General features: G+C 37.8%; 1 protein-coding gene across 2 annotated transcripts; it reads left to right on the top strand.

The window, feature by feature from the left end:
- The first annotated feature begins 6,567 nt into the window (after window positions 1-6,567).
- On the top strand, window positions 6,568-11,621 carry cdkn2aip.S (CDKN2A interacting protein S homeolog). Of its 2 annotated transcripts, none has more exons than XM_041573995.1 (3): window positions 6,568-7,145; window positions 9,392-9,491; window positions 10,370-10,495. In XM_041573995.1, exons 1-3 carry the CDS (start codon window positions 6,895-6,897, stop codon window positions 10,376-10,378), a joined length of 360 nt encoding a protein of 119 aa, XP_041429929.1. In that variant the 5' UTR covers window positions 6,568-6,894; the 3' UTR covers window positions 10,379-10,495.
- Window positions 11,622-14,451: the final 2,830 nt, after the last annotated feature.

Below are 14,451 nucleotides of genomic sequence, written 5' to 3'. Positions count from 1 at the left end.
TGTATATACATATTTGTGAATGTTACTCCATCCCACTGCTCATGTTCACCTTTCTCAGTAGATCCTTCAGATCGTCATTCAGCCAACGAGGAATCCTGGGCTCATCATTGATGATAGAGCTGATGACCTTCTCCCTGTCGTTGCCTTCATAAAAGGGGGAGTCCCCAGAAGCCATTTGACACATGATGATTCCAAGTGCCCACCAATCCACTGCAGCATTGTATCTCTGCCCTTGCAGGACCTTGAAAACAAAGAGAATGACAAACTTTTAAGGAATGAACTTGCCCTATGATATTCTGACCTAACATACAGACATATAAGCAGATATTAATGGAGGCATTCCTAACCTGTATTAATCCCAATATACCTTTTTAGACAACTGCTAAAATATTAATTACAATATACCCCTATGTTTGTAAATTTGATGAGCTGGGTTTTACTTTGGGCACATTGACTTATACACTCAGTTACTGAATATCTACTATGAATGTACTGGAGTTGCACTGCTCACCTCTGGAGCCATGTACCACAATGTTCCTGCCCGGCCACTGATGGTCTTGTCACCGAACATGTTAGGAACTGCCAGGCCGAAGTCTGATATTTTAACATGGCCGTCCTGGTCCAGCAGAATGTTGTCAGGCTTGAGATCTCTGAAATATAGAAAAATATTTGTAGAGGCAGATAAGATAAATCAAACAGATATAGAAAGAATCAAACTGAAGGTTGGAAGCAATGTAAAGTGATCAGAATAGATAACCCAATAGAAATATAAGGTAGATTAGATCTATACTGACCGATGAACAATGCCGCAGTTGTGCAGGAACTCCAGGCCGCACACAATCTCCGCTGAATGGAAACTTTTGAACAAAAACCAGATGTCAATGTAAAAAAGCATGTTTTACTTGTATTAATCTTTTATGGCAAAAAAGAAAGATACAAATATAGCATTATTTTCATTGCTGTATGCCTTATCCTAAAATCCATCTGTATCACTTACAGCACTGTGTCAAGCTCCAGGCTCCCGTAGAAATCCAGGTGACGTGCAAGGCTGCCCCCACTGAGGTACTCCATCACCAGGAAAACATGATGCTGGTTATACAGACAAATGGAAAGAGATTAAAACACTGAAAGAGGTGGCACAAAATGGAATAAATGCCAATATTGTCCCAGTTCTATACCTGAGCTTCAAAAGCCGCATAACCTTGGCACAGGAATGGGCTTTCATGAGGCATCATGAGCACACTGGCCTCTTTCCGGATGCTGCTGTAATTGCATTTCGGACTCTTCTTGATCACCTTCATGGCCACGTGCTGGTTGGCAAATGTAGCCAACATAACCTGAGAAAGCCATAGAAAAATGAGTGTTAAAGGGTTTCTTGCAGAGACACTACCAATCAAAGTGTAGGTTCCACTGGATCTTATTCAATTTCTTTTTTCACTATAATTATTTTGGTGTGTGATTTTTGTATTAATTTTTGGGGTTTTTTTACTTTCCTATTCACCTTGAGGAATCTATTATGAGTTCAGCCAAGTAGAACTTTTTGTTAAAGGAGACAATATAGTTTCCCTAACATACATGGATAATCGTAAAATTTTGAGTGGAACAACAAGGGTGCTAATAATATTTTTTAAAAATACTATACTATATTATTGTTCTGTTTTTGATCCCTTTTCCCCTCAATAATCTGTGATTTTTGAGGCACACAGCAATTTGTTTCTGGATATTGTTTTTAATGGGCAGAGGAGGACCCTATCAGTTGCTGGACTGGGAACACACTGGACTGCGAAGTCTTGAAGAAGGACAAATATATTAAGTAAAATAACATTTTACTCTGGATTTGTAGCATTTACAATAATAAAGTATCTTCTTGGAAAACAGGTCACTCACTTTGCCGAATCCTCCTTGCCCAAGAATGGAATGGAAGTCATAATTGTGGACATCCAGTGGGCTCATTCCAACTCCTGTGGGAAAAAGAGACACATGTTTGTCCTTTATAATCATAACAAATGTATATGAAAGACTGAATCATTGATTAATTTTTTGCAATACATTTTTATAATGCGATATAGGCAGTTGGATGCTAAATCAATTTGCAATTTGACTATTCTTTTCTTGTTGAGTTACCATTTTGTCTCCTCTTTTATGTTATTGAGTTGCTAGGACCTGATTACCATAACAACCAGGAAAAAGTATAAATAGACTGGCAGAAAATGAAAATGGCTTGTTGATTTTATCAGGCACATATTGCAGTGTGGAATCTGCACTGATGCATGCTGTGGGTGCAAGTACTCCATACATGGGCCCTAGGTGGTGTAGTGTAGGACATTCTCCAATTGCAACATGTGTTCTCTTGCAAGGGCCATATACAAATGATTTTCAGTTCTAGCTCTTTTTCAGAGCTCATGTTTAGGCGCATTAGCCCAAAGAGGTTAAATAAAGTAAAACTGGCATATTATTCACACTTGGGTAATGTGCCAGTTTTACACCACACTCAAAAAGCCAAAAGATATTTTTAAAAAAACACCTTTTCTAGGCACCCTTTAATGCAGAACCCATCATCCTGATAAGCAATACAAAGTACCACTCTCTTCTAGTAAAGTAATGGGCCCATCCACTACTTCAGGCCACCTTAAATTTATTAAGAGACAATTGGGAATCAGCGAGAACAGAGTAGAGATGATTTACATAAATGCTAAATTGCACAAGCCTAGGTGCCAATAGCAACCATTAGAACTTTCCTTTTATTTTTTATTTTGTAGCATACATACAGATAAAAACTAATTGATGAGTTGGTGTCATTGGCAACTGCAAAACTGCACAAGAGTAGTAGCTAATATTAACCAATCACATTTTTTTTAAACTTTTCATCTTATAGCAGATTGATCAAAGCTAATTGCTAATTGGTTGCTGTTTTGGCAAATGGACTTGTGCAATGTACCAGCTAAATTCAAAGAACAGGTATATTAAAATACATGGATAAATTAATCCCCTAATCCACAAAATACAATAGATCCCTATTTTTTACATTTTTCAGGGGACTAAGAAAAAATACGGTAAAATCTGGGAAAATGTGTTCAAGCAATTTATTTGTCAAGTACTCAAAGTCAAAGAACATGATTATGTTTTACTACATTTGGTTAAGTTAAACCTCTAAATTGTACTAATGATTACACTCACAGAGGATAAACCAGCATTTTTGAAAACTTTAGGACATCATTTTGGAGTACAATCCGGGAAAACATGATGTAAAATTGAGAAAAAGCACCCACTGAAATGTCTTATAACTTGGTGGGACTATAAAAACAAGTCTAACATGCAGGAATATTTAAAATCAGGGTATGTAAAATTGAAGTTTCGCTGTATACATTTTCAATTACATAGACAAATTAATGGTAAATACAGTAAATGCTTGTCCTGATTCAGCCGTGATTGCCACTAAAGATCTCAATTCTCAAAAGATATAATGCAAACTGATGCACAGAGAGTAGGGGGTATTCAATGAAAAATTATTATTTCTTATATATTGTAACATGTGCCGGTATCTTTGTGCCTAAAACATGAGGAAGATCCCTGCTAGATTAACATTAACATTTGACTCCAAATACAAAATAACAGACATACTTATGCAGATCTCAGCAAGACAATATACAATAAAGATGAAAAAACCTCTCCAGAAGGCAAATTGTGGCAACTCAACAGGGGCAAGTGACAGTTTAACCGATTTTCCCAGAGGGATGTCCCTTTACCTTGAAATGCACAGCTAGGTTACCTAATAAAGTATATAAAAATTCATGGATAAATGAATCACCTAATCCACAAAATACAGGAGATCCCCATTTTATATTTTTTAGGGGACCAAGAAAATATAGGGTCAAACATGGGAAAATGTGTTAAAGCAACTTCAAGTACTCAAAGTATATAAGGACATGAGTCTGTTTTACTGCATTTAGCTAGTAAGTTAAACCTCTGAATTTCACTAATGATTACATCAACAGTAGCTAAACAGGCATTTTTGGAAACATCACGATATAATTTTGGTGTATATCCAGGAAAATATAAAGTAAAATTGAGGAAAAGCACACACTGAAATGCATTGTAACTTGGTGGGAACCCCACAAAAAAAGTGTAAAATGCAGGAAAATTTTGAATTAGGGAATGTAAAATTGAGGTTTCACTGTATACAACATTTTCAATGACATAGAAAAATTAATGGTAAACACAAAAAAATGTTTGTCCTAATTCAAATGTGATTTCTGACTAAAGATTCCCATTCCCAAAAGAATGCTTAAAAGTCCCTACTTGATAATAACATTTGGCTCCACATCCAAAATACCAGATCAACTTATTCACATTTCAGCAAGACAACAAACATAAAGATAAATAATCTCCAAAAAGTAAATTGTGGCAACACCACAGGTGCAAGTGACAGTTCAACAGCTTTTCCCAGAGGGATGTTCCTTTACCTTGCTGTCTCTTCTCCATCTTCTCTTGGCGATGATTATTTCTTCTTTTCTTCAATATTTGACCTTAATGCACCTCTGTCTCCTTCTCTCCCACTCCTGGAGGGCTCAGGTACAAATATCTCTCCGAAAATCCACTCTGTATCCGCTTTGAAAGCCAAAAAACTTGCGAGTCTCTCACCAACACTCCTCTCTCACAAGCAGTCCCATCAAAAGACAGTTGGGCACATGCATGACATCATCTTGGGCTCATGCTGGAAGATACCATTGCAGCAGCGCAGGGGCACAGCTCAACAGTCACTACAGAGCAGACACAGTTACACCTGTACCTGCAGTGGTTTCTAGTTGGAGCCAACTCGAACAATTATGGGGTTAAGAGTGTCAGTTTAAAGGCTTGTTTGTAAGGAAATTGTCCTTTAAAACATCTTTCATTGTGATCTTTTTCTCAATCAGATTGTAAGCTCTTCAGTGCAACTGTGTAACTGTGTTTGTATTAGGATCTCTTCAGTGCATTGCATGAGCATCTACTGCATGAACTTTTCAGCAAGATGCAAGGTTTTTACCTTCTCATATTCCCTGTACACTATACACATAATGTCCAAATCTATAAATAATACTAAATACTCTTTAGAGACTTCTTCTCTTAAAATACTTGCAAGGATCATGAATCCATGTAGCCAGTTATTGAGTTATTAGGGAACTGTTTTTGGCTCATTCTTCACCTTTTTTCATTCAGCTTTAACCATATAATTAATGAAACCACTGAGAAGAGTAATTTACTAAATACATTCCCCCTGACAATTTTTTTAAAAAACATCCCACCTTTGATTTTAAAGGCGGACTATTTAAACTCTTTCTGTGGCTCTGTTAGTGCCTACATGTTGGAATCGAAGGGTCCCTAGGTGCCCCTCTTTTTAATTCCAACTTGTTGGTGGGGTATGTTGACATGGCTTAGATATTATGAAGTGCAGTTATTTTCTCATATTAAAGAAACAGAAATAAGGAAATCAATCAAAAATAAGAAATAGTTTTTCTAAATGAGCATTGATGTATTTCAGAGATTTCTGGATAACTGATTTCTGTATAATAGATTCCATACCTTTAGTTTACGGATTGGTCTTACATACTCATCGGGCAGAATAGATAGAGGTAGGGTTTCAACTGGACATCTCAGTTTGTCAGAGGGCTGTCTGTACAAAACTTTCTGTCCCATTAAAAACTTTGTGAAAACTGGACAGAAATCCATCTATTTGCGTATAAGTGATACAGGGCAACCCTTTTGAAATAAAAGAAAAAACAAAAGTGGTGTAAAGGTGATACCTTTATCGGCTAACTAATATAATCATAGCCAGCTTTCAGAACATTTTAGTTCGTTTTTCAAGCTGATTACAATGAAGCTGTGGTGTTCTCGGAATTTAGGGTTGCCACCTTTACTGAAAAAGATTACTGGCCAGTGGGGGGCGGACACAAAAAGGGAGCCGTCCATGACCCAAAAAGGGGCTGAGCCACACAGTGTGCCGCAAAAGGGGTGTAGCAACATCGCGGCGATGTCCAGAACACTGGAAAAAAGGTAAGTTCTGCGCAAATTGGGGGCAGGCCAAGGGCTTTTTTAAAAGGGTATTACAAATTACCGGCAACTGTATTGCCGGTAAATTTGTTATACCGTCCCCGGCCTTGGCAGGTGTTTTACCGGCTATGCCGGGTGGCAACCCTAGACTCTCAGATATATATATATATATCTTGAGAACGGTCCAAGACCAGGACCGAAACGTTGATACATGTAAAATATTTTTTAAAATTTGATAAATTAAACTTTTAAAAAATTCCAGTGTGCGCTGCTTTCTACCGATGGACTTATATATATATATATATATATATATATACAACATTCAGCTCATAGGTCAAATGACCAACAAAAAGAAATATCAATCTATGTGTAAGGTGTCAAAGTCATTTACGAGGGGATCTTTAAGTATATAAGTATATAAGTGATGTAATAACCCTGACACAGCATCATTGTGCCTGCCTCTGATGTCATCATGCCCACCCCAAGATCACTGCTCCACCCCCAATCCTATCTGGCCTGCCCCCATTGTTCGGATTTAACCACCATGTTCTTGGCTTATGACCCAGGTAATTATAGACGAGAATGGCATGATTCAGTGATATGGGTTTTATAACAAGACAATAACGCCAGTAGATGTGTATTCATACAGTATATGATCTACTAACAAAGTGCAGAATGCAAAAAAGGCACATCTAGCCTTCCCAAAATCCCAACTCTTTCGTCCCTAGGAACCTTGGTCATGTAACCAAGGCGCTACACGGCGCACGTGCAACATCCGGGTCAGTGTTTCCGGAGTGGTTGAAAGTATCATCCGTTGTTGAAGCCGCACGGCATTTGCGCCGCCTAAGGGCTCCCCTCCTTCCGGACATGGCGTCCGAGGACGAGGTGAGTGAGTTCCTGGGTCAAAATCCTGAAACAGCGGCGTGGTTGGAGCGTGTCCGCGGGCAGTGCGAGTCGGACAAGTTGTGGCGGTACCGTAGGGAATTTATTCTCCGGAACCTGAGTGATGTGTGCGGGGAGGGAGAGATCCCGCCGCCCCCTGAGACCAACCACAAGGAGTTGGACCGACTGCTCGCCTACTCTATGGTGTGGGCCAATCATGTGTTCACCGGCTGCAGGTGAGTGTACTGGGCAGATGAGCTGACTGTCAGCTATAACAAGTGTGCCAATGAGGGAGGAAGCTTGTCTCTTGTCCATACATCTAACAGCCCAGGATGTACAGGATCTACTACCGATGCTTGAAGCTGTTTCATCGCTTACAATGAAGGGGATCATTGATCCAACCTTTTTAAAGTGATACTGACACTAACATTTTCTTTGCAAAATATGAATCTGCATTCAAAGTTTTCTATAGGTCTTGTTGAGCAAAATTATAGATAGCTTTAAAATACGGTGTTAAGATAGATATAAAAAAAGGTTTTCATTTCTAGTGTCCGTATCTCTTTAAGATCATTCAACAAATCCAGATTTATTACTGAAAGGAATGTAAATGCTTATACAATTGTAACCTGATGATTCATTGCTAAGGGGTTCCACTGACCTACAGTTGCTTTAGTACCCACAATGCGAGTATCCATACAACTGCTGCAGTTGCAACACTAGAGCCCTTCCAGGTGCCTGCTGGAAATAGAAAGTTTGTATGCACTAGGGAGGCACCGAATCCAGGATTCGGTCTTTTTCAGCAGGATTCAGATTCGGCCGAATCCTTCTGTCCGTCCGAATCCTAATTTGCATATGCAAATTAGGGGCAGAAAGGGAAATCGTGGGACTTTTTGTCACAAAACAAAGAAGTAAAACAATTTTCCCCTTCCTAACCCTGATTTGCATATGCAAATTAGGATTCGGTTTGGTATTCGGCCGAAACCAAAATCGGGGTTCGGCCGAATCCAAAATAGTGGATTCGGTGCATCCCTAGTATGCACACCACTACATTCCTGCTCTCCCCTCCATTAGCTTCATTATAGTATAGGGCTCATTTATTTCTGCCAGGGGAGGGTGTAAAGTACAAAAAAAAGTATGATTTTACTCACTTTGCACCCAGCTTCACCTGTATTGTGGAGTGCATGAAAATGTGCTTTTTTGATTAATATAAAAGCAGGCAATTTACTGTCCCACCATCCCAGCCCATACTTGCCCCCCTAACTTGTGTGTCATTCACATGCACAATCTTGGCAACCCCATTGGGGACAGGGTGCATAGGAGCCTTTTACTTATCATTTAATCTTTTTCTTACACCCACACACGCTGCACTCACTACATTGTACCAGATATTTAATCAACTGTGAAGTGTATAGGGCAGCAAGACCCCTGATGCACCTGCTTACACAATGGGCACTAAAGGGTGTCTCATTAAAAATGAGGCCTTCTGTATTCATGTATTAACGGCGTTGGTTGCTGGTACAAAAGCGTGCAGGTGTAGTATCTATTATCTAGAATTCTTGGTACCTAGATTTTTCAAGTTATGGGGATTTCAGTAATATGGAGAACTTGCCTGAAAGGACTAGGGAAGTATCCATCACATGACTGTGCAAATTTGCTCTCTGTGCCCTGTGTTGAAGACTGATTAGTAATTAATACAGATAATTACTACATGGCAGCACAGAAACCAGTGCAATTAGCATCAGAATTTAACACTCAGCCCTGTAGCATCATCTTATATTACAGACCAGCCTCATTTTCTGCTGGATAATTAGTGACAACCCCTAAGCTTAGCTTCTCAACAGCTGCTCAGAGCCCACTGAGCATGTGAGTGTCACAGACACTTTCCAAGATGGTGACCCCCTGTGACAAGTTTGAAGTCCTGGATCATTGCTGCTATTGACAAGCTGAAACTTTAGGCTGGTGCAATAAGTTCAGTATGTAAAATATGACATCTTTAACCATATTAATTTTTAGGGGTTGTTCACCTTCCAAAAAAAATTCAGTTCAATTGTTTTCAGATTGTTCACCAGAAATAAAGAATTTTCAATTATTCTCCATTTTTAGTTTTTACCGTTTTTAAATTTGAATGTTCCTGTCTCTGGTGTTTGAGTCTGGCAGCTCAGTAATTCAGGAGCAGAATCTAAACTGTTACATTTTGCAATATTTAGTTGATACATTTTTCAGCAGTATCTGTGGATTAGGTTGATGAACAGCCGGGTAAATATGTCCTTAAGAATTTAAAATAGTGGCTAGGATAATATATTCTCTTATCTTGCATTTGGCTTTGGTTAATAGAGTATTCTTTGTTCTCAAAAATCTGCAGCACAACCTGTTTACTTATAAGGAAGTAAATAATATTCTTTTGTACCTAAGCATTCTTATAAAATAATTGCATGCTTTTTTTTATCTTTTATTTCTTCTAACTAGCTGTGTTTTTCCATAGGTACCCCATTCAAGTTATGGAAAAAGTGCTTAAAATGGCAGAAAATATTAAGGTGACTGATGCACCAACCCATACAACACGTGATGAACTGGTTGCCAAGGTGAAGAAAAGAGGGAATTCAAGTAGCAATGGTTAGCAGAATACAGATGTGAACCGTTTTTTGGTTCTAAATTTAAATATCTTCAATAACGCTGCTTATTTGTAAGATTCAAAAGAGATGTGATGGTGAAAGAGGTGTAATGGGACAGTTCTTTCTGATTTTTATTCCAGGTTTACAGGCATTCAAGGTGAAGAAATTTGTTTGTTTACTGCTGTTGTTGAGAAGGTTTATTATTAGCATGGGCTATTAAAATATATACAACACCGCTGTCATTTATAAATAACCCTTTTCTTATCTGTTCTACTTGGATGTGTGGATGAGATTATAAAGCAGGCATAATGCATCCCCTATTGTAATATGTAAAACTAATGGAAGTCACCAAGGAGATCTATGACCATATAAAGGTTGCAGGCCAAGTCATGTATTGTGACGTCTAATATTGTTAACATTTAAAAGAGTAAGTACGTTATTTATATTAAAATACACACAAGTATCCGTAGGACAACCTTCCAAAGTTTCAGACCCAACTTGCATGATAAAACAAGGCAGCAGATTCATTTGTAAGCAACTTCTATGTGTTGGTCAAAATACATTTAGAAAGCTGTATTGCTAAAAATAATTTAAAAAAAAAATCATTCCCAGGAAGTGGGGTCCTTTAGATGCTATGGGCGTGATTTATGTGCCATTATCCGTTTACGGTTTGAAGTTAAAGTTCTGGTGGCAAATGGCTGACACCAAAAAGGCCTAGTCTATTTTACTGTGTTTTAGTTGTTTAGTCCCTGATTATGGGGAATCAGAAAAAAGGTCTTGTACATTATTAAAAAAAATGCTGCTTTCATATTCTATTCTAATATAAAATGTACCTTTATATTTTGCAGAAGGGGTAGAAGAGTTACCACGCAAGAAGCAAAAATCCAATGATCATGGGGCAAGAGAGAGCTCTTACATTGACGACACAGTAGAAATCAGAAACCAGCCAGGTGATGCAAGGGAGAGATCATCTGGAAAAATCTGTGATGGTTATATTCCATCTACTAGTCTAAATAAGAGAGAGGCACACTCAAGAACAGATGTAAACACAGAATTCTATGAAGAGTCAGGTAATGGCCGGCCTCTGCCTGTGTCCAAAGCTAAATCTAGTTTGAATCCTCCAGAAGAAGCAGGATATAAACATGCTGCTACTCAGGGGAGAAAAAGCCATTCTGACAGTCGATATCAAACAGCGGTTAAAGGTCCGTCCCAATCTAGCGATAATGCTCTCAAAACTACTCGCCGTTTCACTACAGAACATACCAAAGAAAGGCAGCCTTTCTTTAACAGACTCTACAAAACAGTGGCTTGGAAACTTGTATCTGCTGGGGGTTTCAATGCCAACCTCAACCATGAAGAGCTACTTAACACCTCTATTGAATCTCTAAAGGCCACACTAGAGATTGCTTTTGTTCCACTGAAAGACCTGGCAGATTTCCCCCAAAACAAAACCTCTCAGGAGAATACAGTTTGTGAATTAAGGTGCAAATCTGTTTATTTAGGAATGGGCTGCGGAAAGACAATGGACACTGCCAAAGCTGTCGCTTTCCGGGAAGCTGTAAAACTGTTTCTGAAAAAGAAAGTTGTAGTTAGAATATGCAGAAGAAAATTTAATGGCCGTGACGTGGAGGACTTGGTACTTGTTGACGAGGAATTTCGACCTCCAAACTTACCTCCAGCAGTAAAAAACCCTCATGAACTTGTGTAACAAGAGATTTCTTTGTTGGGTGGAAAGAACAACATTTAAACAGAACTTGTGTAAAAGAGATTTCTTCCTTAGGTTGAAAGAAGAAAATTTAAAAGGACTGGGTACTTTGTACTTATTAAAACATCAGGTTTATTTTATTTGAAATATTTATATTTTTTCAGTTTTACAAGGGATATACCACATACTTACTAACATTTTGCTTCGGAGCGTAAGAGCTGTATTGGATTGCCTTAAATTGCTTAATGTGGTTTTATGAAAAAATTATTGGTTTGATTTTAGTATGATTTTTAATTAAAATGGTCTTTAACCTTGTAAATGATTGCAATCCATAAGTGATTGCATACATTTTCCTTCTTATGGTAAGGTTCCTGAAATAAAAAAGTTGAATTTAATTTAAAAATCATAATAAATAGCTAATAATTGATTGTTGTAACCACACAGTGGTTAAATTCATACTGAAATGTTGAATGGCAATGGAAAAGGGCAAAGCTGGTTTTGTTTTATGTGCTTCTTAGGATTTTAGGTGTATTACTCTTGCAATTTCAGCAAGTTATTGGATAATTTCCATGCCAATACACACACTTTCTCAGAATGTCACAAAATACATCATTAAAGGGATACAAATGTTTCAAAATGAATCAGTTAATAGTGCTTCTCCAGCAGAATTCTGCACTGAAATCCATTTCTCAAAAGAGCAAACAGATTTTTTTATATTCAATTTTGAAATCTGACATGGAGCTAGACATATTGTCAATTTCCCAGCTGCCCCAAGTCATGTGACTTGTGCTCTGATAAACTTCAATCACTCTTTACTGCTGTACTGCAAGTTGGAGTGATATCACCCCCCCCCCAGCAGCCAAACAAAAGAACAATAGGAAGGTAACTAGATAGCAGCTCCCTAACAAAAGATAACAGCTGCCTGGTAGATCTAAAAACAATATTCAATAGTAAAAACCCATGTCCCACTGAGACTCCTTCAGTTACATTGAGAAGGAAAAACAGCAGCCTGCCAGAAAGCATTTCACTCCTAAAGTGCAGACACAAGTCACATGACATGGGGCAGCTGGGAAATTGACAAAATGTCTAGCCCCATGTCAGATTTCAAAATTGAATATAAAATAATCTGTTTGCTCTTTTGAGCAATGAATTTCAGTGCAGAATTCTGCTGGAGTAGCACTATTAACTGATGTGTTTTGAAAAAAACATCAAACGATGACAGGATCCCTTTAAAGGTTTTTACATTTTGCGTAGTCCCTGGATTGCTGAAATGTGTCAAGGGACCAGTAACACACAAAAACAAAAAAGTTTCCTCTTCAGTAATGGCACATGCTGCATGGGTCATTTTGATCTTCACAGTCATCGAAGACTGATGCTGACTTCAGTGTTCTTGTGACCCTCTTGTCTGCTGCATTACAGTGTTCCCTTGGCAACATTTCCATTTTATTTTTCAGCTTGGCTTTAGAACATGCATATTCATAACTTAGACTATGTATTCATTTTTTTAACGATACAAAAGGTTAAAGGGGTGATTCGTCTTTATATAAACCTTATTACTTTGCTATTTATTGTACGAAACAGGCAATCAGAAATCCACACTCTCATTCACCTTCCAGTTGTTCCCAATTCCAAAGTGGTGCAGTCTAGATCAAAAGAAAATAGATGCCCAGGCTCCTAGTGCGACTGAAACATTGATAAATATTATACCTTTTTGATACGCTACAGTTTTAGTCCCATCATGTGCCTCTTTTTTTTTACCTGATCCTTTTCTAAAAGCATAAAAAGCAGGGGTGGGTTGTTTATACATAAGGCATTCTTAGTGGTATTTTGATTAGTTTGTTTGTATGAAACAGGAAGTAGAATAAGGCTTGCATATTTTTTAATTTTTTGTAAAATTTTGAAAATTTTAATTTGTACTTGCAGTAAATTCCCTTTCCTTTGGATCCTTGAACCAAGAGATTTAGTCTGCCCCTTTAAAGGAATGATTGGTTACCAGGCAGTAACCAATCTCACTTGAGGGGGTTGTATGGGTCATAGCAGTTTAGTTTTAGAATCTGAGCTGCATGCTTAGGATCAATGGCAAACTCACTATACAATTAGGTTCCATATGTTAGTCTCTGACAAACTAAGGGATATATATATATATATATATATATATATATATATATATATATATATATATATATATATATATATATATAGTGAATAAAGTACCCTCTATTGTAAATTATAAGGATAGTATAAGTCACAGAGGAGTTCCATAACCATATAAAAGCATGAAACTCCGAGATTACTTCTAATATCCTCATATTTTCCAACAAGGGGTAACTTGTTATAATACACAAGTTTTAGTGAGTCATGTGACAAATTACATCACTACTTACCGTTTATAACTGATGACATCACTAGTCACCGTTTATAAGGATATCATTTATAAGATATTCATGGCGTGTATATAGGGTGCACTGCTAGTACGATGTCCTTTTGAAGAAGCCGCACTCACAGGACTTACGGAGATATAGAAATTTATTATAAATATACACTAATGTTTCGCTTATATGTCAGCCTTTTTCAAAGGCTGACGCACAGCCGAAACGGTGTATATTTATAATAAATTTCTATATCTTCGTAAGTCCTGTGAGTGCGGCTTCTTCAAAAGTATCTCGTACTAGCAGTGCGCCCAGGCATTGTGGATTGTCTAATCGTGAGTGCTGTTATCACACAGAGTATATATAAAATATATCAAACAGTTATATATTTGCTTTTGTTTTCTAACTGTTGAAATCTAATTACTGATAGGTTGCTATGGGCAACATCATTGGTAATATTTTACTACACTTTTAACACAGCATGATAAATTGTCCCCTAAGAGTTCAAGAGAGAAATAAGGTACAAATGCAAATGTTCCTTTGAATCCTTGCAGCACACATATAGAGAGTAATATTAAAGGACAAGGAAAGTCCAAACACAATACTGTGTCCATTAAAAGACTTGCATCAAACCTCTCTCATAGTCCTCCTAATTCAAACAGCTCTGAAGCCATTTAGTCAATGTAAATCTTCGCTTTACAAAAAAACGATGGACAGCGAAAAAAAAATACCCCTAATGCAACACTCCGTGTCCAGGACCGCACTCATGCGCAATGAAGGGGTTCAGTAGCAGGTGCATGTGCAGAAAAAAAACCTTGTGACCGCTCTTTAGCTATTGTGAGCAGAATCCCTTGGC

Source organism: Xenopus laevis, chromosome 1S (assembly GCF_017654675.1).
Source record: "Xenopus laevis strain J_2021 chromosome 1S, Xenopus_laevis_v10.1, whole genome shotgun sequence".
Lineage (NCBI taxonomy): Eukaryota > Metazoa > Chordata > Amphibia > Anura > Pipidae > Xenopus > Xenopus laevis.
This window is presented reverse-complemented; position numbering and strand designations above follow the sequence as displayed.

Bases quoted from the DNA above. Each gene is read 5' to 3' on its own strand.
- cdkn2aip.S (XM_041573995.1), top strand. From the start codon at position 6,895: ATGGCGTCCGAGGACGAGGTGAGTGAGTTCCTGGGTCAAAATCCTGAA. The intron at 7,146-9,391 runs GTGAGTGTACTG...GTTTTTCCATAG, and splicing joins CATGTGTTCACCGGCTGCAG to GTACCCCATTCAAGTTATGG.